At 45.0% G+C, this 24,952-nt stretch overlaps 1 protein-coding gene across 7 annotated transcripts in view; it reads left to right on the forward strand.

Moving 5' to 3' along the window:
- Window positions 1-17,433, forward strand: part of AUTS2 (activator of transcription and developmental regulator AUTS2) — a 663,646-nt gene extending 646,213 nt beyond the window's left edge. For all 7 annotated transcript variants that reach the window (XM_088066212.1, XM_088066213.1, XM_088066215.1 and 4 more), the window contains 9 exons: window positions 794-889; window positions 2,138-2,209; window positions 3,764-3,793; window positions 5,225-5,296; window positions 8,776-8,917; window positions 9,406-9,483; window positions 10,765-10,848; window positions 11,734-11,956; window positions 14,771-17,433. In XM_088066212.1, coding sequence (XP_087922338.1) covers window positions 794-889; window positions 2,138-2,209; window positions 3,764-3,793; window positions 5,225-5,296; window positions 8,776-8,917; window positions 9,406-9,483; window positions 10,765-10,848; window positions 11,734-11,956; window positions 14,771-16,010 — 2,037 coding nt within the window. In that variant the 3' untranslated portion in view covers window positions 16,011-17,433. The remainder of the gene's footprint in view (window positions 1-793; window positions 890-2,137; window positions 2,210-3,763; window positions 3,794-5,224; window positions 5,297-8,775; window positions 8,918-9,405; window positions 9,484-10,764; window positions 10,849-11,733; window positions 11,957-14,770) is intronic.
- The last annotated feature ends 7,519 nt before the right edge of the window (window positions 17,434-24,952 follow it).

The raw sequence follows: 24,952 nt of genomic DNA on the forward strand, positions 1-24,952 counted from the left end.
CAGGAAACAATTTATTTGTTTCATTTACCTGCTTGTTTACCTGTGTTTGCTCTGTGTTAGCACAGAGGAGCCTCTCATTTTTTCCCAAATTCCTTAGGACAGAGCACTTGTGTGAGTCAGGCCAGTGGAGATGGGCACATTTTTGTGCTGAGCAGTCTCTTCTTCATAAAAAAAGTCCCATACATTTCTGGGAGGCTCTGCCTTAACTTTTTGTGTAAATTCTAATCTTTAACAAATCAGATTGTCTGTCTGCTAATATTAAACGTGGCAGGATATCCTCTCAGACAGGCTAATGAAGTAAGAATTGTGCATATTTTCCTCATTTCCTACAGATACCATTAAAATTCCAACCTACTAATGGAGTTTTAATGATACAATATCCTAGAACTCATAAGGGGTTTTTTTCCACTTAAACAGGAGATTTCTCAGTCTCATTCAGCTCAGGATTCTGCCTTTTCTCTTGAAATGCACCACAGACTGAAACCATTTAAAACCTCTCTCCAATTTAAAAATTAATAATTGAGGAGCAAACGTCTCCCTTAGGCTCTGGTGGCCCGAGGCAGGTACAGGTTGCTGGCTGTCTGATTCTGGAACTGCTTTTAAGCTCTAAACCTCACGACATCTGTGAACATCCCATTGACTGCTTTAACTAACATCGTTGCAATGAGATCACTTCAATGCTTCTCAGTTTTCTCCATGTAACATTTTCCTACTGCAGGAATGCTGTCTGTGTTCTCCTCAGCTGTGCTGGTGCTGACCCAGTGCTGATGTTTTTTTCTCTTTTCTGTTGCAGCTGTTTCACTCCTATCCTCCAGCTGTATCAGGGATTCCTCCCATGATCCCTCCCACCGGCCCCTTTGGCTCGCTGCAGGGAGCTTTCCAGCCCAAGGTAAGACAGAATTCCCTGGAACTGCTCACCCTGGCATGACAGAATGTTCTTAGGCCTTCATTCCACAGGGGACAATTGCCTTTTTCCAAATTTACCACAAAGAGGAGTTATTTCTCATTAGGTTCAGATACATCTACAAACAGTTTTGTTTTTTTAATTATTTATCTAAAGGCACAGTTAACTTTAGAAGCAATGTAATTAGTTCTGAGATAGTGTGCATGAATGAAAGGTCATGTAATAATCAGGATTTTAAGAAATGGTGCTCATTATTGTTTACTCATTTCCATAATTACCTCCAGCACAGTGCAGAACACTGATTTGGCTCTCCTCATGGGTGATAGCTGGGGGACAGAAATGTGGCAACTTCAGGGCTTTTCTCTTTTGTTTTCATGCTTTTATTTATCAGTGGGAGGAAGTCAGTCTTTGCAGCTAAAGACTGAAATCAGGAGTGGAATTTCTGCAGAGGAGACACCTTCTTCCTTACATTGGCCCATCCATTCTAATGACTGAATATGTAAATCAGTTCATTAGTGGGATTCTTAGTCTGTATGGTAATCAGGTTGTTAACAACTCCCTTATTTAATTGTTAGTTATGCTGGAGCTGATTTCTATTTTCTTCATTTTGACATAGGAACAAGCTCCATCTAAATGTAGGGGTTTGTGGGTTTTTGGTTGTTTTTTGTTTGTTGGGGTTTTTCGGTTCATTTTTTTTTTGTTTTGTTATTGTTGGTGGGGGCGGTTCCACAAAACTGCAAAGTTTCATTAACTGTGATTTTACATTCAAATAATGGGAAGGGCTTTAAATTTTTCCAACTGGATGTTTTCCTGCTATCCATATTGTGGCAGTCCCTGTGGAAGGAGTTGAGGTCCTTGTGCAGTGATGCTCTGTGTGCTGAGTGCATCACTGATAATCAGCAGAGCAGGGGCTGGCTCCTCCAAATGCTGCTTTTGATGCTGTGTCATAAATGTGTTCCTAATCAGGTTTTTCACATTAGATGATTCTCCAGTTTAAACAGTCACCGTTCCCTCAGTGGTTTTGATTCAACTAATGGGAAGTTGGTGGACAGTCAAAGTGTGGATATGGAGATGATAATACATTACTGGTTCTCCTTTCCTTTATAAGAAGTTTATCTCCATTGCTTAGTGCAATGATAAAGAACTATTATTTTGCACATTCTGTTGCCTGTAGGCATTGTTACTGTTGTGCAGCTCATTAATGTTGTCTCTCTCTCCTTGTGGAATTTCCAGACTTCCAATCCCATTGATGTTGCAGCCAGACCTGGAACGGTCCCACATACCCTTCTACAGAAGGATCCACGGGTCTGTAAAAATTGTTTCCTTGTTCTACAGTAAATCTGTTCCTCCTGAAACCTTGAATGCTAGAGCTGTCATCTTCAGTATGTCCAAATTAACAGCCTAAAACCAAAGCTGTCTGAGCTGTTTCCTGCAGAAGTTCTGTGGCAGCATTTCAAACAGCCCCTGTGCAATGGCAGAGCTCTGTCCTTGCTGGCAGCTCTCTCTCCCCCCCCAGGCCCAGGGGTAAAAGCATAAAAGTCCAATTCAACACAGAAAAGGTACAAGCCTCCCCAGGATTTGTGTTTGTAGTCTATAATTGTTTTTAATGTGGGTAATGACAGCTATTCCCTGGGTTACTGTAGCATTGATTGCCCCAGTGAAATAAGGATGCACTTTATTGATCACTCGGTGCCTCTGGATTTCTGAGTTCCAGCGGATGTGAACAGCATTTATTGCCTCAGCACTTTGCCTCTCTGCCCAGGGGGTGTTGGTGTGTCTGAATTCATGGCCATTATTGCCATGAGGAGCTTCACACTTAAATATTTTCGGCAGAACTCTCAGACAAAAGCACTGAGGAGCTCTCCTGAAATTCCGAGCTGTGGCATGGCTGAACTTCCAGAGCTGTTGTCTTTGCCTTGGGCCAAGTTCCAGTGCTTTACCCCAAAAGGAACCACATTTCTGTTTGTTTATCTAAGTGCAGATAACCAGAGCTCCCATCAGGAAGTCATTTAGCTTTATGTTCCCATTCAACTGGGAGTGAGTTTCGATTATTTCAAGATGATGCATTGTGCCATCACTGCGTCTGCTAAGTACCTTCTGCACCTATAAATCTCCTTTAGTATTGCATTTCAAAACAGAAAATCCAAAACAAATGAGCAGTACCCTATAAATTGAATTATTTCCCAGCATTTATTGATGAAATATGAGCGAAAAAAGGGGAATAAGAAAATCATCTACTCCAAAAAAAAAAAAACCCAACAGGCCACATCAAAAATAAAAATGAGAAAATTGGGTTTTTATATGGGCCTTGTTTACCAACATCTGTTTCAGTGTGAAAATAATTAAGGGAAAGCCCGTTTATGCCAGAGGAGAGCTCGGGCAGCAGTGAGGCACAAGGCCATGACCTTGGCTGGTGGGTGGGCACACTGCTGGCATCCCATTCCAGCCATCCCAGCCCTTCCCTGGGATGGAGCCCTGTCCATTTTCCAGCCTTGCCATGAGCTGAGGAGCTCTGGAAGATGAGAGCAGGAGTTTGCCCAAAGGACAGGGCCGTGCCTCCATCAGTGCAGTTAACCAGCCATTCCTGCAGCATTAAATCAACAAATTGCTGCTGCTGCCAGGGGCCAGAGCTCCGTGTGAGCCTGCTGGAGCTGCTGTCACCACTCAGGTGCCACAGCCAGGGGGAGGGGACAGCACCGAGATGGAGGCTCAGGGCTAATTATTATCCAAAAGGCCTTCATTTGAAAGTAAAATTCTAACATTTTAATTTCGCCTCTTAATGAAGCAGTACAGATTTGTTAATTAGAGCAATTGTTTGAGTGACAGGCGTGTAACCAAGCTGTCATTTCTTCTTCACAGTTGACAGATCCGTTCAGGCCCATGTTGAGGGTAAGAAATCTTCCTGTGCTCCCGTTTGTCAAGCTCAGCTCAGTCCCACCAGGTTGCAGCAGAGAATAATTCCAAATGAGAGCTGCCAGGTGTCACCTGGGCAGTTGTGCCCTGCTTTGGGGAGAGCACTCCTGCAGCTCCTGCTCACTCAAGGACAAGGCAGAGTTTCACAGCTGGAAGTTTTGCTCTTCTCATGCAGCCCCTCGTGTGAATATTTGAGGTTAAATATTGATGATCCATCCATCATGGTTTCCTGAGGCAAATCCCAGAGAACCTGGCAGTGATTCCCTGTTATTTCACTGCACTCTGAAGGAGCTTGCTTTATTATTTTACTGCATGTTTTCAGTGTTATTCAGGGTGGGACTTCCCACCCAGGTATCTCTCACTGTCCACTACAGACAGACAATCCACTTCAAACACAAAATATTTTAGAAATAAGGATCTAAAGATCCAGTCCATCACTCATCCAAAAGGAGCTTCTGTTAATTTTCCAGCACATTCAAGAAAAAGGTCTTAATTTTGATTTAGTAAACTTAGTAAATCACTAGCACAGCCAGCTTTTGCAAATTAGCAAAAAGGCTGAGTTTAGGGTAGTGTGTCTGTGAGCCAGAGTTTATTTTTTTATAATTTAATTATTGGTTGATAAACAGCTAGAGATAGAAGGCAGACCATGTGCCATCATTGGTGAAACATTTAATTCACAAGTAGCTTAAGGAGACACTTGAATTCCTGTGATAATTTTTACATCTGCAGGAGTTGTTACTTGTGTAGATAACTGCAGACCCCTAAGTAACAAAATTAGAGAAAGTCTCTCTCAAATGAGCCTTTTTCAGACAGTTTCCAGCTGTGCTGGAAATGGAGTTCAGTCTCAACAGGAGGCTGAACAAACACTCTGGTTCTTGCTGCCTGTGACTTGGGGGAAGCAAAGACCCCCAAAACAGAATGAATCGAGTGACCTCCAGTGTTTCCAGTACATTTATGAGCGGAGGTCTCACAGGGACAGACATGAGGGAGCCAGATGAATCCTGAAAACCAGAGTGACCTTTTAAACCACTTCCATTTTCATCTCTGGCTGGAAATGTCAATCCTAGCGTTTGTGGGAATGACCTGAGTGCAGCTGTGGGCAGTCCAGTTGTGCAGGGCAGCTGCTGGCTGGGACACAGCTTTCAGCAGCAAGCTGCACCCCCAGCCAGGGGCATCAGAGCATGACAGGAGCATTCATGGATAGCCAGATAAATTCCCTAGCAAGGGACAAGCCTTTCCATTTCTGGCTTTCCAGGAGGATGGAGAGGGAAGCCTTTGCTTTCAGTTGTCTTGGCGTGGGGACCCCCCAGTCCAAACCAGACAGGGCTCAGGGTCTGTTTGCTTCTGGAAATAGAATAAAGCATCACAGGTTTTTGAAAGTTACTGATTGATGTCTTGTTTTTGCAGAAACCTGGCAAGTGGTGTGCTATGCACGTTCACATCGCCTGGCAGATCTACCACCACCAACAGAAAGTCAAGGTCAGTGCCTGGGCTGGGGGCAGAGGGCACAGAGCAGAGCTCAGAGAGGAAGGGTTGGCTCTCACCTGGGCACTTGTGTGCCATGGCCTTGCTAAAGTAACCCTCACAGCACTCAGCAGAAGCCTCATTTGTGAGGGTAGGTGGAAGGATGAAGGCAGAGAGTCCCAGCAGAGCGTTTGGGATGTGCTGGAGGCAGGACAGCAGATCTGGGACAATGGCTACAGCTTTGCAGCTAGGAGGGGTGAAATGGATGGGTGAATAAATGAAGTTTGTTTATGGTTCAGGACACAAATGTATCAAGTGGGATTTTTTTCTGGAGACACTAGGCATGTGTATCTGCTTCAGGGGCAGGAGAGGGTGCAGGAAGGTTCCTCCTGTCCCTAGGATGCTTTACCCAGTGTGGCTGCCCAGGCACCCCTCAGCCTTCCTTCCCAGCCCCTCTTGGCTGGAATGTGGCAGCTGGATGTGCCTGGGCTGCCCAGGCAGGCACAGCCTCTCAGGGGATGTTGTGTTAGCAGACACTGCCTCACTGGGGTGAAGCTTAGGGAATGGAAGTCCTGTCTTAATTATTTTACAAGCTCTGAGACACCAAGGGTGAAGGCCATGGGCAGTTTTCCATTCTTACTGTAACTGAATTTCCATTGCACGTGGACTCTGGGAAAGTTTCTTTCCCTTTATGGTATTTTCAATGGGCTCATCACTTAAAAATCTCGTGTTGCCCCTGAAGTTTTTCAGTAAGTCAGGAATGGCTGCTGTTCTTCACTGCTCATACTTCAGGAATCAATAACTTGAGTTAGAAACTAAAATTGCCAGGGAATCCTTAGCACTTTGCAGTCTGTGTGTGCACTTGAATTGTGTAGGGTAGTGCTATAAGAATATGAAGATGTTGAGCAGCTATGAAAACCTGCAGCTAATAGAGTTTAAAAATAACCCTTTTAAACAAGGTTGACAGGTTAATTTGCTGCAGTAGACGTATCTCTCTTCTCTGCTTCCTTATGTTTCCCCTGCTAGTGATCTTCATTCATCTTCCCATTATCAAAAAAGACAAGATTATAGACCTAGAGAGTTATATGTCCTTTTTTTATTTTATTGAAAAGGTATTTTCTTGAAATGAAATTATTATTCCCATGCTATCTATGTCCTTTGAATCTTTCTTGATTTGATATTCAGACAGAGGTCAGACCAGTATATTTATAACTCACAGTAAATGCCATTTTCATGCAGCCATTTCTCTTACCTCATATATTCTACCTTGCCTATTAAAAAAAGAGCAAGAATAAAGCCCAGAAGCACATGAAAGGGTGCTGCTGGAGTTTTTGAGGCTGTGCATGATGATATTTGCAGGAATGATTGAGAAGTGTGTCAGTAGGGAGAGTTGGGGTCCCCCCTCCTCGTGTGACCACAAAAGGTGAATCTGTGCCTCACACAGGACGGTCTCTCCTCCTCCTCACACTCACTCCCATGCTTCTGAAGGTGCCTTTTCTTCTGCTCCAGCTGCAGGTGCTGCCTGAGCACAGAGCAGGGAATCAAATGTGTTGATTTCCAGTTTCCCTGTGCTGCCCCAGGATGCTGCCAGTAACGATCTGGCCTGGTAATTGCTTGCAGAGGGCAGCAGCAGGCACTGAAGGAGCAGGCAAGATGGGAAACTTTAAAACTCAACCTTCCTGACCTCAGGAAAAATTGCATGCAGCTGTGGATGCTGTTTGGCTGCCTGAGCCTCTGCAGCAAGACCTGGGTGACCTCTGCACACCCCGGGGACTCAGCAGGGCTGCGCAGCAGCTCAGGGCACAGGGCACATTTACGCTGCTCCTTACACTGCCCACTGCTCAGGAGAGGATTTATGCTCCATAATTGGGCCTCTCTCCTTTAGGAAAGGCCTTACAGCCTGATCTAAGAGCAGTGCAGAGATTTACATTGATTTTTGTGGGCACCACGCTCAGGTGTTACACATTTTCTGGAAATACATCAGGCAGGATTGGCATCCAGGGGCTGCTCTCCTGAACAGCAGCTGGGGAGAAAAGAAATCTGACCATTCCCTGGTACTATTTTAAGGTAAACCAACACATTCAGAAATCTTTTAACACATCCATGGTGTTCCTGTTCCTCTTCAGACAGGGGATTTGTTCATTATTTAGAGCAGCACCATTCATATGGCTGCAATTAAAGCTTCAGCCAGCTTTTGCTTTTCTGAGTAATGCCTGTCAAGGGTTTATAACTCAGTTGTTAAAAAAGAATAAAAAGAGTTCACAGCATAAAAATCTGGCACACAGGCTTCAACTGAGGCATTTGTATTTTCTGACATCCTTTTAACTATTGCAGCACTTCAGTGTTACTTCCTTAAAAGATGTGACCTTGACTTGGCCACCTTTGCCATTTCAGTATTCTTGCAGGCCATTATCTCCAGACATGGATAACGCCTTTGTTTCCCTTCTTTATTTCTTGTTTTCCTTCTTTATTTCTTTTTTTTTTGTTCTCATGACTACCCAGACATGTTTCTAGCACTTGAAAAACAGCTATGAGGCATGCACATTAATTTGATCATAACTTTTTAATATGCATATTTATATCATTGTAATAGTCTGTACTTGGGGCTGGCACAGTATTAAATACTGATTTATAAAGCGTGGCCTGCTCCAGAATTTCTGCTAAGATCTCCTGGCTCCATGTTACCCATTTATAAATCCTTTCAGCTGCCCTGCACAATTAATCAGCAATCTGCATTTAGGGAGTTCTGGCAGCACAGGTAATTGGGAATTTGGTTTTCTTCCTTCATGCTGTAAAACTACTGAAGTGGGCACCACTGAAACGAGGATGTGGCACAAGGAAGAGCCCATCCTTCATCCACTTATCACTCACAACACGGCTGCCTCAGCAAACTGCCCTCACAAATGGGATCCTGCTGAATCCAACACAAATGAAAACATGCAGCACGCTGAGTGTGGAGTGGGAGCTGTCAGAGTGGGACTCAGCCACTCCTGTTCTGCACTCTGCTTCCTTTCAGCCCCTCGCTGCAGCCCAAGGGGCACTGGAGGATGTTCTGCATCCAGCACTTCTTGGTGGCAGCTTTCCCTTGGGAATGAGTTGTTCTGCTCTCCATGTCTGGTCTTCCAACGCTCCTGGGAGCAGGGCCAGGCTGGCATTGCTGTTTATTATTGTGGGACAGCCTGCCCTTGCAGCTCAGCCACTGCCTGAGGCCTCTTCTGAGGGTTTTATGTTTGCTCTGTGCTGAACACCCTGGAGGGGTGGATGTGAAAACACTGGTGAAATTAGCAGGAAATGTGCAGGAGCCTGAGCTTTTCCCTCTTTGCCTTAGATCTCCCTTCCAGGAAAACAGCTGTGCACCTGTGCTCGGGGTCCCAAAAACCAATATTCCTGTTAAAACATCAGTATGAATGAACTGCTCTACCCACATCCTTCTGGAAGTGTCTTTTGCTATTACCTTTCAGACAGTCTCTTCCAAGTCCTGTTTTCCATTTCAGAAACAGATGCAGTCTGATCCACACAAGCTGGACTTTGGCCTGAAACCAGAATTTCTGAGCAGACCACCAGGCCCCAGCCTTTTCGGAGCCATCCACCATCCCCATGACCTGGCTCGGCCCTCAACTCTCTTCTCCACAGCCAGTGAGTACTGAAAATGAAATGCCCTTCTTGCTCCCTGCTCATTGAAATGCTAATCCTTGCCATGAATTTCCCTCATGCTTTGGCTTATGAACTCTCTGCTAGACATGCCAGGGGCTATTAGTCTATTTGATAAATAATTAAAAATGATTCTGTATGCTTTTTATAAAAAGCCCAACCTGCTGAAACCCCGCACAGGCAGTAAATGAAGGAACATTTCCTCACAGCGTGATGTCTGATGCATGGTGGAGAGGAGATGTTGCAAATAAGCTGCATTTGCTTTTTGTTTCTGACCTGAAGCATTCATTCCCCATCATGCCTTATCCTCTGAGTGTTCCTGTTTGGAGGAGCAGCTGCTCTTTGCACAGGGTCCTGCGAGCCCCACGCAGGGCACAGCTCTCGGGAGCTGTTCAAGAAGGGGCAGCTCAGAGCACAGCGAGTCCCTCTGGGAGCCTCTGCTGGGAATTGACCCCTTTTGCTTTGTTTTGCAGGTGGGGGGCACCCAGCCGGGACCCCCTTTGGGCCACCACCCCATCACAGCAACTTCCTCAACCCAGCTGCTCACTTAGGTACGTCTTGTCTCAGCTCCTGGGGAATGCAGACTTTGGGCACTGAGAAATCACAGGCTTCCTGTGTGGAGACACCCTGACTGTTCTGCTTATTAACCTTTACAAGTGGCACATTTTAGCTGTTTCATTTTAGTCTTTACCCAGGTAGAAGTTCTAAATATGCAGAAAAGTGTCAGTGGCTGTGTTTTGAAATACTTCTGGGCATCAGAGGAGCAGAGTGGCAGGGCTGGCTGGGTTTCATTGGAGTTATGCCTAAAACCAGTCAAAAAAACGCCTTAAGGGCAAGGCTTCAGATCACAGAGATGCTTCTCTTCCTAACTCCTGCTTGGGTATCTGATTTTCCGTTGAAGTGAATAGGAAACATAGCTTTAAAATGTCGTGATCTGGCTTCATGTGTCAGTTGGTGAAAATTAGTGAGTACACATTTAAAACAGAACCGCCCAAGTTCCCAGATGTTGTTGTTTCCTTTCTAACTTACTGCTTTTCTAATAAGGTAATCTGCTCCTTATGGGAGCATCCAAGACCAAGAGTTTAATCTGGCATTTTATTTTGCTTAGGGAAGGATTTGGGAGGGTCACCAAACTGGTACAGCAAACAGACAATGCAGGTTTATCATTCTGCACCTTCCTGCCTGTGGAAAATGCTGGCTTTGGGCTTCTCTTTCTCTGTGCTGGTATTTATCAGAAGTGACTTCATCAGAATTGTTAGACTCTCCAAAATAAAGTGAGAATTTGCTTAATATGATTTTCCTGTTGCCTGTGTGCATTAACTAAAATAATTGTCCCAGCATTTTCCAGTCCATACTAGTATTTTTTATAATATTAGCAATAAACACCAAGGGAATCACAGAATGCTCAGGCCAGCAGGACATACCAATGGAACAGGACATTTTATTTATACCCTGGCTCTAGTTTAGCAGACATGGCCTGAAGGTGTTTGGAGAGCAGTTGCCAGAGTTAATGATAGTCCAACTAGCAAGGGACATTTCCTGAGGAAGAAAATAAAAGAAAGCAAAACTGGAGATGTTTGCAGGTTCCAAACGAAGTATCTTTTGAACATTTGAACATCTTGTCCATTTGAACATCTTGTTTTTCTTTAAGAGGGAGTTTTTTAGTAGATGATGCCACGGGTATGGCCAGGAGCCAAGGCAGTGTTTTGTGCCCTGCAGTGTGTGTGGGGACGCTGTTCCAGCACTGCTGGGGCGTGCAGGAGGATGCCCCAGCGGTGCTGGGTTGGGAGCTGTGAGCCTCAGGGCTTTCAGCTGTTTGTGTTGGTTTGCAGAGCCCTTCAACCGGCCGGCGTCGTTCAGCGGCCTGACCGCCGTGGGCAGCAACGCCTTCGGGGGGCTCGGGAACCCCACAGTCAGTGAGTACCTGGGCCATGCCCTCCCTGCCCTGCAGCTCAGCAGGGCCACTCTCAGCTCCCTGTCTCTGCTCCTGCTGCCTTACATCACCTACCGCTAAGAGATGGGCATTGGAAAGCAGCCTTTTCCAGCTGGCAGTAAATCTGTTCATTTTAGTCTTGTTCTCTGTTAATTACTTAATAGTTCGGGTTTAACCTAGTGCTAAATGTTACCATTACATTATTCATTTTAAAAAAAATACAATAAAATAGAGCCTTGGAGTGTTTGTGAAGTTTCCCATGGTTTTGTTGCATGTTCAGAAGTAAATAATGTGTGCAGCTAGGGAGCTGTGGATGGAGACTATTTTTTTTTTTCCTTTCTCACCAGTAATCCCAGGCCATGTGCCTGGAAAAGATCACTAACGTGCATTTAGTAGTCCAGGGTCATCAACATTTCTCTAAATGTAGCCAGTTGCAGAAAATCATCCTTTTAAAAGTCACTCTTTTTCTTCATCCTTCAAATCTGGCATGATTTTGGTCACATATTATTTTATTTTGGTTCAGGATCAAACGCAACAAGTTCCATTATTTATAGTCCCTATAACGGTCATTTCCCGATGTCTCCAAAACATTTGGAATAAGGATCATTGTCACTTCTATCTTCCTCCTTCATCCCTTGTCAATTTTATCCACAGCATTTCCCTTTCCAATTAAAAGAGCTGTCAGATGCCTGCCCCTTTTTAGGAATGAGACCCTCTAATGAATCTCTGTTAATTTCCTTTCCTTTTCCAGCTCCCAATAATATGTATTCATTTTAACTCTGAGTGCTGTAAAAGTTGTTTTGGTAAGTACCTTCACTAGAGCATACCTTTTTCTTAAACCTTTTTGTTTTCCACTTCACCATTTCAGCACCCAACTCAATGTTCGGCCACAAGGATGGCCCCAGTATGCAGAGCTTTAGCAACCCTCACGAGCCCTGGAACCGACTGCACCGAACTCCTCCTTCGTTCCCGACCCCTCCGCCCTGGCTGAAGCCAGGAGAGCTGGAGCGCAGTTCATCTGCTGCAGCTCATGACAGAGATAGAGATGTAGATAAACGAGACTCATCTGTTAGTAAAGATGACAAAGAAAGGTACGAAAGAACACTTCCAAGAATTGTCTAGTTCAAAGCTTGGGGCTCCGTTCCGCTTTTAACCCTCCCCAGCCTGGCACGTGGTGAACCCAGAGCTCCAGCACGCCTGGAGCTGTCCCCAGGGTGGCACCACGCACCAGGCAGGTTTCCAGCTCAGCTGTTTGCCCTCTGCAGGGTTTCTCTTCCCACTTGCACTGCACACTTCACCTGAAGGAGCTTTCTGCTGGAGCACAGCTCAGGCCGTGTCAAGTGGGAATAGAATCAGACCCACCCACTGTTACCTTGTGGGTCACGTTGTCCTAGGTCTCTTGAAGGGTTAACATAGAGATAGTGCCTGACAGGATTGAAAAGAGGGTTCTGAAGTCCATCAGATGCTTATCTGCGCATTCAAATGCTTAAATAACTTAGTAAATCAGACCTTGTCTGCAAAACAAGTAACACTTCCTCCCTCCTTAAAAAACGGCCTGACCAGAGGGTCCCACGCTAAAGGTGTGAGATGAGAACCCTAAAATGCACCAGGAATGTCATGTGCCAAAACCATAGCAAACTTCAGAGCATGCAGTTCATGAAAAGCACCTTCTTTCCCCTCAGAGAAGCCCCTACACCTGCACTGCTGTTAGCACACCTTCCAACACAGCTTCTGCTCAGTGCTTTACATGGACTTGCATGCTCACATGTCCAGGCTGGGAAGGGTTAATGGAAAGTAAAACCTGGTCATGTTTACTTTTTTGTCAGGACTGTTCCCATTATTCAGTTAACGCAGTAACAGTTCCTCTTAACACTGAAGTACCAAATTGATAAGAATTTGCCATTCAGCAAGTGTCATGCCTTCCTTGAAAAATGTAGAGAGGCTGATTTCAGCTTTTTCAGTTGTGGCTTGATGGCTTTCCTGTTAAGTTTGCACATTACTACATAATGACTATTTGTTTCTAATATTTTAACCTAAAAGAATATTTAGATGTGCTTTTCTGACTTCTCTGTCACTAACCCAAAGATATTAGTAGCCTTTTCTAAAAGAAGTTATGCTAACACATTAGATATTCTAAAACTACATGGAAGAGCTTTTCTACGTTGTTCTAAAAGAAAGGCGAACTACAGATCTTTCCACCTACATTTTCCATTTGGAATATTTTCTGTTTGGTAGCATAGCTTCATTATTTTCATGTCTGCTGTTAATGCTTCAAAAGGAATTGCTGTTACAAATTGGGTTTTTTTGTCTTGCAAAAGGCTTAAGCATGTGAGTAACTTTACTGGCTCGAATGGCAAAGCATTTTAGTTACTATGATCTGGGTAGTCTGTGGAATGATGTGATTATTTATTCTGGTTGCTGTTTTGTTGTTTTCTCATGAAGTGTTCTGCTGAAGAAAATCCCTTACTGAAAACACTCCTTGCAAGATGCTTTGGCATTGCCTGAACTCCATATCATAGCTGAGAACATGTTTCTTTTCAGTAATTTGGGAGTTTAGCATCATCCATGCCTCGTGCACAATTGCAGCTTGCAGTGAGTCCCTGTTGCAGCCCTGCAGCGCTGCCGTGTGCCTGGGGCACTGCCCTGTGCAGCGTGCTCACCCTGTTTGAGGAGGGGCTGAGAATCCCTTCCCAGAGCTGTGTCCCTGTGCAGAGAACGTCTGAGGAGCTGAGAGCCTCTCCTGCCCTCCCTCAACATTCAGTGGCACCCAGTGGGGTGAGCACAGAGCTTTCTAGCTGAGGTCCCAAGCTTTGCTATCGATTTGAAATTCATTTGCTCAAGCAGGAAGAGCTGGGAATCACACCCAGGGCTTTGATTTCATCTCAAAATCATCTGCTCATCAAGGCTCTAACCTTATCAACCCAGAAATGGCCCAGGCAGACAGAAGCATTGACCTCAGCTCCTGCCTGCAGTGGGAAGGTCCCTGTGAGCTTGGTGCTCACGCTGAGGTCGGTGTTGGTTGGGTGGAGATCCCTGGTGGCTCCTGTGGGATCAGTGGCATGGTCTGTGCACCACAGCCCGTCCCAGCCACACTGAGACAGCCGAGGTCCCCCCAGAGAGCCCAGAGCTGTAGCAGCGACCCTTTCCTGGCTGGGAGTGACACTGCAGAGCCACGATTGCTCCTGGAACATTCACATCCCTTCCAGTCGGGGGATTCTGGGATTGACTGCACTTGTGGAGGGGTTTTTTAAAGACTCTTTTATTCCAGCCCAACATTAGGAAAAAAAAAAATCAGTAAAAACAGCAAATGTGAAAAGCGTTTTGTCTCAGTTTGAAGTAAATTGAATTGTGAGAAGTAAATTAAAAAGCTAGGCATTTGAAGAGAATATAGGGGAGAAATTAGTAGTGTACATAGGTCTGGAAATGTTTTTAAAAGTCATTTGAAAAAATAGTAATCTCTTTTCCCAAATGTATTCTTAATAGAAGAAGTAGGTAGAATACTATTAACTGTGTAATTTGGATTTAATTGCCTCACTTTTTGGATGAAATTAGTATGTTTTTACTTTTCTTTCTTACATTCTTTGCAAACATTTAAGGCTGCTGTCTTTGAAATACATGTCCTAGGGCTAGAGTCCCATAGGAGCCTACTCTGGACTTCAGTGTTTGAGATCTCAGATTCTTCACAGGACAGCTTTGGAGATCTGCTGCAGTGGGATAACAGATTAGGCCAGCTTTAGAGATGGGATGTTCTTCTGGAGTTTTGGGTGTGCCAGAGGCACAATGCATTTCCTGGTGCAGGTCACCAGCTCTCTGCAAAGCCACGAGTGGTAAAGCCAGGCCCTGTGATGCTTTGTTTTCTTTGCAGAGCTTCTCATGCCTTCATTTCACACTTCTCTTTCTTGTAGGGAGAGCATTGAGAAAAGACACTCCAGCCATCCTTCGCCAGCACCTATCCATCCAGTAAACTCCCTCGGACATAACCGCAGCTCGAGTGAGCAGATCAGGAGCCATCTGAATCCCGAGGTTCGAGAAAAAGAGAAACCCAAAGAGCGAGAGAGGGATCACTCCGAATCTCGGAAGGAAATTAACGTTGAAGAGCACAAGGTGAAGGACAACTACGTTTCGGAGAAAGAAGGCCTGAGCCATGAAAGCCGAGTGGTGGAAGAGTCTAAGCAGATGCCCAGGGTTCCTTCCCCCTATGCCAGGCCCCCCGTTGTGGAGAGCACCAGGCCCAGCAGCACTTCCAACCGCGAGGCCGACAGGAAGAACGAGCCGGCCTACGACAACCCAAAGAAAAGCAGTGAAGTCAAGGTGAAGGAAGAGCGAAAGGAAGACCATGATGTTCAACCTGAGGGACCTCAGACTCACAGGTCGTCTGATCAGCCACCACCTATATCCACATCCAACGTCCATCCCAGCCCTTTAGCGTCCATGCCCATGACTGTCGGTGTGACGGGTATACATCACATGAACAGCATCAGTGGCCTGGACAGGACTCGCATGATGACCCCTTTCATGGGAATTAGCCCAATTCCCGGTGGAGAACGTTTCCCCTATCCTTCTTTCCACTGGGATCCCATGAGAGATCCCTTGAGAGATCCCTACAGAGAGCTGGATATCCATCGGAGAGACCCCCTGGGCAGAGACTTTTTGCTAAGGAACGACCCCCTCCACCGCCTGTCCGCGCCAAGGCTGTACGAAGCGGACAGGTCATTCAGGGACCGGGAGCCCCACGACTACAACCACCACCACCACCACCACCACCCGCTGTCGGTGGAGCCGCGGCGGGAGCACGAGCGGGGCGCGCACCTGGACGAGCGGGAGCGGCTGCAGATGCTGCGCGAGGACTACGAGCACGCGCGCCTGCACTCGGTGCACCCCGCCGCGCTGGACGGCCACCTGCCGCACCCCGGGCTGCTGGCGCCGGGGCTGCCCAGCATGCACTACCCCCGTGTCAGCCCCCCCGGCGCTCACCAGAACGGCCTCCTCAACAAAACTCCCCCCACGGCGGCTCTCAGCGCGCCCCCTCCCCTCATCTCCACGCTGGGGCCCCGGCCCGGCTCCCCGCGAAGGACTACTCCTCTGGCCACGGAGATGAGAGAGAGGCCTCCCTCTCACACCCTCAAGGACATCGAGGCTCGATGAGCAGAGCCGGACTCGGTGAAAAGCAAAGAGGGACAGAAATCTTGTAAATGAACGTAATATAAAGACCTTACTCTAGTCCTTGATACAGACTGGGGATGTGACCCGCTGTACCATATGTATAGACCTGAGTGCAAAGATTTTGAAATGATTTTTTTTGTATATTATATGTTGAAATTTTCCAGATCTTTTAGCCGAGTCCATATGTTCCTCGTGTCCTCCTACTCTATTTTATTTCTAGTTTAAAAGTTTGGAAATTTGAACTGAAGAACAAGACATCAGTCTGAGCGATTTGACTAGAAACAAGCCACCACCAATGTCAACCCTACAAAGCTCTTTCAAACCAGAAGTGAAGTCAATTGTAGATATTTATGTAAAAAGATTGCTTCATGGATTAATGGTTCATATATGCAAAAAGGGTAAGATGAAAGCTTTACTTTGTACAAATGTAAATAGATAAAATTAAGTAACATAATACATTAATACTTCTTAAACTGTGCTATTTGCAAACTTAATATTGATGAACACAGTCTGCTTACGCTGTGTTACTTATATTGTTATAGACAGCTAAACCCCTTCAACTATGCAATGAATTTTAAGGCTTTTCACAAAAGCCTTTATAACTCAAAGGAGCCTTTTCAACACACAACATAATTAAAGTCATATTTTCCCTGAACAAACTCGTTTCTAGCAGAAGCCTATTTCTCTTGTTTCGGTGAAGAAACAGCCCTTCAGAGGTGGAGTTTTCTGTGGGAGCCCTTGCATCAGGCAGCTCGTGTGTGTCCCTTGGGTGGTGTCAGGGTTAGTGCTCTGTGATCACTGGTACCGAGTCGTGGCAGATTGGGTTTCAGACATATTAATCTGGGTTAAACGGTAATAATCCAATGCTGGAGATTTTCCAGAACTTTTGTCACTTAACATGTCAAATTTCTTTTGGGAAGAATATCTGCTTATAGCCATTCATGTCTGGTTTTACTGCCAGTGTGTCGTTTTTACCTGTAGACACATTTTTTTGTGTTAAGTGGTTTTTAGCTACATTGAAACAAATCCTTACAAGCAAGAGAATACTTTTCTAAATGATGGATATGTTTTCACTGTGGATCAGTAGTTTAATTAATGAACTCCGCTGCAGATTTCATAATGGCATTTATTGTATTTCAGTTGGTAATAAAGTCTGTGAATAGTTAACAGGTCAGCCTTGTTGTTCCCTAATCATAGAAGACATGAAATAACCTGAAGAACGTGGTCCTTTTTAAAAATATGCATCAATCTTCTGAAATCTGTCTTTTCATAACACACTTTTTTATAATGCATTACGTTTCTTGTCTAAATATTTGGAGAGAATATGACTTTATCAGAGAGAATTCAATATCTTGTCTACTGGACTGTAAAATATATGTATGAAATAAAATTAGTTCCATTGGTCTTCTAGTGTATTAAAGTGATATCTGAAGTTGTTACCCTGTTTTGGCAAAAAAAAAAAGAAAAAAAAAGAAAAAAGTTAACTACAAACAGTTGTTTCTAATGATCAGAGATCTATTTTAGTAGTCAACTGAAGGTTTAGTTGTGAGCTTCAGATTTTTGTGAACTCCAGATGTTGTGCAGTGTTTCTTTTTTTTTTTCTTTTTCTTTTTTTTTCTTCCTTTTTTTTTTCTTTTTTCTTTTTTTTTTTTTTTTAAACAAACAAAAGGAAAAAATACAAAAAAGTCCCAACCCTGAGGAATATGTACACTGGAACCGTAGTGGTAGCTTTCAGTATTGTAAAGAGATTGTTATATACAAACCTTTTTGCTGTTTATCCTGTATGTAATAAAGTCCTTTCTAGATCCTATGTGAACAGAAAAGTGAAGCGGCTCTCAATCTTCAGCATGTTTCCTCCTCAGCGAAGACTTGTGTAATGTAAATTGTGCCATGTTATTAAAAAATGTGAACTAAACTGCTAGGTGCTTCTTTGTGTGCAGTACCCCATCGTTGCTGTGGGGAGCAAGTCCTTTTTCCCAACAGTGGGGTTTTGTTCAGAAGGAGGAGCTGTTAAAAATGTGAAGGAAATGGCAAGCTTTCATAAGCCATCTTCCTGAAAAATCGTTAGAGCAATCAGGGAAAAAGAAACTGAAAGGAGGGCAGATCCTTGGCTTGTCCGGATTCTTTGAAATATAGTAACACCCTACTTGGATTAGATTTTAATTTAATCTTGGTCTGCTGGATGCACATCATTAAAAAGCTGAGTTAGTGGAGGAAGGCAGGTCTGGATGGCCACAGAAGGACGTGAGAGAGTGAGAGAGACAGAGTCTGACTGAGAGCATCATCTTCCAGCTCATCTGATCCTTGTTAGAGGAGCCTGACAGCTCTGGCAGCATCTTCAGGGGGAAGAAACGTGGTCTTGATTGTCCAGACTATGATCCTTGTCCTCCCAGGTGCTGAGCAAACTCTTCTTGATGGTCCTTAATTCCCAATTAAGCCAATGAACCCTCACTGCCAGAGTCCCAGAAAGCATCGAGGCATTTCAGTCCCTTTGAGTTCAATCCAATTTAAGTGCTCCTCGCCTTTGAAGATCCACGTGTCGAGTCTTCTTGTGCTGGTGATGCTCAGAGGAATATGCCTGAAAGGTGTAGGAAGAGATTAAACAAGATTTTTAATGCTTTTAAACTTCTTCAGGTGCATTCAGTGCTTTTCAGAAGTTTGATACAGGGATATTAGCTTGCAGGTATAGACAATTTGGAGTTTCTTGAAGGGTTTTACATTCAGGACATTTGTCTTAAATCTTCTATTTCTGAGTTCACTTGTATTTGAGAAATTAATGTCTGTTAAAGACCATGCCAGACACCATCTGTGGGAATGAAATGAGTCATGAGGGTATTCATTCTGTAGGTTGTGTGAAATTCTGATCGTAGAAAACCCTCAGTGTGCTTATAGCAGCCAGGACTTTGCTTTAGGTTTCCAAGTCCCACCTTCCCAAATTCCAACTAATTTTCCACTTAGCAGCTTCCTATCAGCAGCTGAGGTGCCAAAATCAGGGGATAGGAAAGGGATCTTGGAGAACAGCCCTAACACTTGTTTCCCATTACCTTCTTCATTTTATGTCGTGCTTGGTCCCTTCTTTTTTAACTTCCTATGTTTTGATCTTTGGTTTTCTTTACTAAGCCTTAGCTCCAGCCTGGTTTTCTGCTTTTCAATAATTCTTTCAGTCATACTAAAACTGAAGGTTTCGGTGAATTAGCCGTGGAAACCTGTATAAAAACTCCACATTTCTGCTGTCTGAGGAGAGGCAGAGCTGCTGGTGAGGACTGACTGTTCTTCCTGTGCCCTGCCTGCAGCTGCCAGGGCTTGGACTGCTGGTGCCCGTGGGCAGGGTGGAAGTTCCAGCTGCCATCTGTTGGGCTCACAACCCTTTCTTTTTCCACTGGTATCTTGTGCCTGAGCTCATGCTAGCACAAAGATATTTCCTGATCATAAAACACATCCCCCTCCTGATTTGCCCTCGGTGGGGCTGCGTTCAGCAGCAGGTACTGCCAAACATCCAAACGCTCGTGTGCCGGCAGTGCAGTGCCAGGGAAGGAGCAGAGTACAAAATCCTGCTGCCACCCTACAACCTCACACATCCATTCTGCTTCCATCTGATGTTTCCTCTGCCCGTCTGGGAACACAGACTTCAGCATTATCCCCGTTTTATAAACGGGGAACTGCTGCTGGCAGCCCCAAAGTCACCAGCATAAAGCCAGGCAAAAAGTGCCTGGGTGACACCAGGAGTGACCCAGGGAGATTTGGTCACTGCCAGAGTTGGGAGAACAGAACAAAATCTGAACCTGGCAGGTTGCAGAGCCAAGGGGGGCAGGGGATGAGGAACTTCTGGGTTGATCTTTCTGCTTTAGGAAGTACTTTTAACCTTCAGTATCAACAATTGGTGCCATCTCAGGCTTCTGAACTTACCTGTGAAGGAATGGGTATTGCTTGTTTATTGATAAGTAGCTCAGTTATTGACCCAAGCTGGTAAGGGCTGTGGTCATTCTGGTTAAAGGGCAGATTTGCTGTATTTTACCACTTAATGTGGCTTCTTTGATCATTATATTGCTCAGCACTGAAATTCACTCTGAAAGCAGCATTTTTCTTGGTTGAATTTATGTGTTTCTCTACTGAAAAATTTGAATTTAGCCCTAGGACCTGAGCCATCCACCCCCAGTTCAATCATCTTTGTTTCAAGACAAGATAATTAAGCAAGAATTGAATCAGCTCATTGCATAAAGGTGTCACATACACAATATGTTTATTAAATGTATCTTTTGCTTTGCCTCTTCAAAGCCCTTTAATAGTTTCCATTGAATCAGTGTTGTTGTGGGGGTTTGTTTTATGCAGCAAAAATTCCATTACTTTTTTTTTTTTTTCTTTTACAGACAGCTCAAAATGCAAGTATAAACTACTAAGGATTTTCAGTAGTCCTTGTTTTGGGGCCTCAGTGTATTTGGGGTTACAATTATGTGTTTGGAGTTCATTTGATTTAAAAAAAAAAAAAAAGGGGGAGGGTATCAAACAACGTCCCGTTATTGCCAGCCAAAAGAAAAGTTTTGTCTCCATTAATCCTGGAACAGTGAAGCAGAACTGGATTTATTTTAGCCCGTTAGAAGAAGATGTTGTTCTGCAGCAGCACCACAAGAGGGTGGTTAAAGAGAGCCTGGAAGGTGTGCAGGCTGTGCTGAAAGGTGGGAGGGCTCTGCTGTGGTGGGCAAGGTGAATGTGGCTGTAAATGATTTTTATGAGTCTGCTCCGTGAGGAGCTCTGGTGTTGTGTGAGACAGAAATCCCAGCAGGGGCTTTCTGGGAGTGACCTTGCTCTGACACATTTCATAGCAGGGACCAGGAGGGGTCTGCACCCAGAGCATTCAGCCTTTTGGAGAGTTTAAATTGCATGGTGCCACAGAGCAAAGCACATTGCTTGTGGTGAGGGAATAAAAGATGCTTCTCCATAGCAAACAGTAGAGAGAGAATGAGTTTGTGTGTGTCAGCTCAAGGACTTGATCAATGATCCTTGTGGGTCCCTTCCAGCTCTGGAGATTTTATGGTTCTGTTCTGTGACCTCCTCAAAGTCCCAGCACATCTGTCTGATTCTCCCATTACCTGGCTTTTGAAAGTATCCAAGGGCTAAGCAAGAGAACTGTTTCATTTGGAGACAGGGAAAGAAATTATTTCCAGGTTTTCTAAGGGCATAGATGAAAATGGTTTATTGAAAATCACCAGAGCTGTCTGCATTGTACCAGCAGAAAGCTTGGCCCTGGCTTTTCCCTTCTCCCCTTGCTGCCCTTGCCACATGAGAGGAGAGCCCTTCATGGCTCTGCTCTCCTGTCTCTGGGGATGCTGAGGAGCAGCAGAGCATGGCCCACACGGCTCTGCTTGCTGTGTGGCCAGAGGAGGAGGCTGGTGGAGCCTTCCTCCCCCTCCCCACACCGCCCACAGCAGGTGCTGGCCGTGGCTCTGTCCCCAGGTCCCGGCTGTGTGTGAGAGGAGCCAGCCCTGGTGCCAGGGCACTGCTCTGAGAGCTGAGCTCAGAGCTCCCAGCCAGAGCCTGCACTGCTCACCTGGGGCACAGGTGAGAGGTGAGAACAGCATTTCCTGAGCTCAGAGCTCCCAGCCAGAGCCTGCACTGCTCACCTGGGGCACAGGTGAGAACAGCGTTTCCCATGATCAGAACTGCAGTGAGGAGCAGAACTGTGCTCAGGAGATGGGACCTGCACACCCCAGAGAGGGCAGGGACACCTCAGCACCCCGGTACTGGGGCTCCTGGTAGCAGCAGCTGCCCCCAAGGCAGAACCTCACAGAAAGTGTTTGGGCACTGGGACAGCCTGGCCAGGGCTGGTAGGGTCAGCAGCCCTGGAAGAGTTAAAAAGGACTGGATGTGGCACTCAGTGCCATGCTCTGGGTAACTGTCAGGTCATAGCTTGGACTCTGTGATCTCAGAGGGCTTTTCCAGCCCAGGAGGTTCTGTGGTTCTGTGGTTCTGTGTTTCTGTGTTTCTGTGTTTCTGTGTTTCTGTGCTTCTGTGCTTCTGTGCTTCTGTGTTTCTGTGGTTCTGTGTCTCTGTGGCTCTGTGGTTCTGTGGTTCTGTGTCTCTGTGGTTCTGTGGCTCTGTGGCTCTGTGGCTCTGTGGCTCTGTGGCTCTGTGGTTCTGTGTTTCTGTGGTTCTGTGTTTCTGTGGCTCTGTGCTTCTGTGTTTCTGTGTTTCTGTGGCTCTGTGGCTCTGTGGTTCTGTGGCTCTGTGGTTCTGTGTTTCTGTGGCTCTGTGGCTCTGTGGCTCTGTGGTTCTGTGTTTCTGTGGCTCTGTGGTTCTGTGGCTCTGTGGTTCTGTGGCTCTGTGGCTCTGTGGTTCTGTGGTTCTGTGTTTCTGTGGTTCTGTGTTTCTGTGGTTCTGTGGCTCTGTGGTTCTGTGGTTCTGTGTTTCTGTGTTTCTGTGGCTCTGTGGCTCTGTGGTTCTGTGGCTCTGTGGCTCTGTGGTTCTGTGGTTCTGTGCTTCTGTGGTTCTGTGGCTCTGTGGTTCTGTGGTTCTGTGGTTCTGTGGTTCTGTGGTTCTGTGGTTCTGTGGCTCTGTGGTTCTGTGGTTCTGTGGCTCTGTGGTTCTGTGGTTCTGTGGCTCTGTGGCTCTGTGGTTCTGTGGTTCTGTGTTTCTGTGGCTCTGTGGCTCTGTGGCTCTGTGGCTCTGTGGCTCTGTGGTTCTGTGGCTCTGTGGCTCTGTGGCTCTGTGTTTCTGTGGTTCTGTGGCTCTGTGGCTCTGTGTTTCTGTGTTTCTGTGTTTCTGTGGTTCTGTGGCTCTGTGGCTCTGTGGTTCTGTGTTTCTGTGGCTCTGTGGTTCTGTGGCTCTGTGGCTCTGTGGTTCTGTGGCTCTGTGGTTCTGTGGCTCTGTGGCTCTGTGGTTCTGTGGTTCTGTGGCTCTGTGGCTCTGTGTTTCTGTGGTTCTGTGGTTCTGTGGCTCTGTGGCTCTGTGGCTCTGTGGCTGGCAGCCCCAGCAAACACATCTCATCCACCTCGCAGCGTTGTCGCTGGGCTCGCTTCAGCAGAGTCATGCTATGATTGTCATTATGCTTTTAAATGACTCATTTTCCACTTACCTCTATTGCTGTGGCTTCCAGAGCATCTGGAGCTCTGCAGCAGCGAATGCATCGCTGCCTGCCACAGCAATGGGCTCATCTGTGCCTTTGAAGAATTCCTTGAACAAAACACAGCCAAGGCAGGCAGGTGGTGGTGCCTGTGTGGGCACCTGTCCCACACCAGACCAAAATCTGCTGATGTGCTTGCAGGAACTGCTGGAGCATCTTTATTGCGATTTGGTACCACCTGAATCTGGTATTTTCGTAGAAGAAAAGGGGAGATTCTTGTCAGATGCACACGAGAGACCCTGTGCTGGTGCTGGGGCAGCCAGGCCTGTGCGTCCTGTGTGTGTGTGAGCAACAACCTGGCTCTGCCCTGCCCTGTGAAAAACGAGGTTCGCTTTTTGTTTCATGTAACATTTAAAAAGTTTAGTAAAAGGACAATTAGGAGACAGAGATCAAGCCAAATGAACAAATAGGGCCGGGTGCCTCAGCCAAGAGCACACCTTACAGTAAAGGATTGTCCCTTAAATACAGAAATCTGGTGCATATTCATAAATGCTCATGCATTATCCAAACATCCCTCTTAAGGTTTAGATGTTCCTTGTTCAGCTTCAACTGCCCCCTCCCAATCTTGGCTCTGCTCAGTCTCACACTCCCAATAACAGAGGTTCAATAAATTCCTCTCTCGGAGCTCCAGTCACCGCTGTCTTCATCTGGATAAAATAATCTGAGAATGCAGGGGGGTTTCTGACTCCTTTCAGTCTCTGGGTTATATGAACTAAAGCAGTCTTTGCTTTAATAACATGCTACAGCCTAAAATATATATATATATATATATATATATTTATTTATTTATTTATTAATAAATAAATATAAATTTCTAAATTTCTAAATTATATTTATATATTTATAAATATATATTTAAATATATATATTTAATTATTTTTATTTATTTATATTATAAAAATATATATGTAAATATATACATAAAATATATATACATATATTTTAGTTTATATAGTTTCTTATTTTAGTTTATATGGTTTACCCATATATATTCATTACACCATTTCTAAGTTTTTTTCACTAACAGAAGTAAAAGAAACTATATTAATACATCAAAGTTTCCCAACATTATACATATAACATTCATTTTCATATTCGTGAAAATCAATATTAAATATTATTTTAAAATAAAAATGATTAATTATTATAATATATAATTATTGTATATTACATAATATATAGTATTTTATACATTAATTATATTAACTATATATATATTAACTATATTAAATATAAATATTAAAGCATTAATAGAATATGTATCTATAACAGTCCTGACGGGAAGGATCCCCCGCTAATATAAGGAGGGGCTCTCTGCATCAGAGTAAAATAAAATAATAAAACTTATTTTGTTTTTTTCTCCTGGGCTGCCGGGCTGGAGCTGCAGAGGGCGGTGTGGGAGAGGGAAATCCCTGCCCAAGGCGGAGCAGCGGCACTAGAGGGAGATAAAGGGCTGGAAAATCGACTTTTTTGGGGTGTTTGGGCGGCTTTGAGGCTCGGGTGGATCCTCTGCCCCTTTAGCCTCGGCTAAAGAAAGAAAAACAACTTGGTTTTTTGTTTTCCACTCCCCCTTTGAGAAGGGAAGGAATCCCCCTAAAAAATCCTCTCCCTCTTTTGAAATTTTTGTCACCCACATTCACCTTGCTGTCTCTTCCCCGATAACCTCTGCAGTTTCACACTTGGAACCTTAAAGCGAGGTGCTGGGGTAGCAGGGAAAGCCTTTGGGGGTTTATTTCTTCACCTGTGTTTTGTCAGACAGCTTTGATTTCCTTTTTCCCTGAACACCACCCTGGCACGTCTGGACGAT

Source organism: Pseudopodoces humilis, chromosome 23, assembly GCF_049639895.1.
Source record: "Pseudopodoces humilis isolate 2021_Gansu_Grassland_sample_001 chromosome 23, ASM4963989v1, whole genome shotgun sequence".
Classification (NCBI taxonomy): domain Eukaryota; kingdom Metazoa; phylum Chordata; class Aves; order Passeriformes; family Paridae; genus Pseudopodoces; species Pseudopodoces humilis.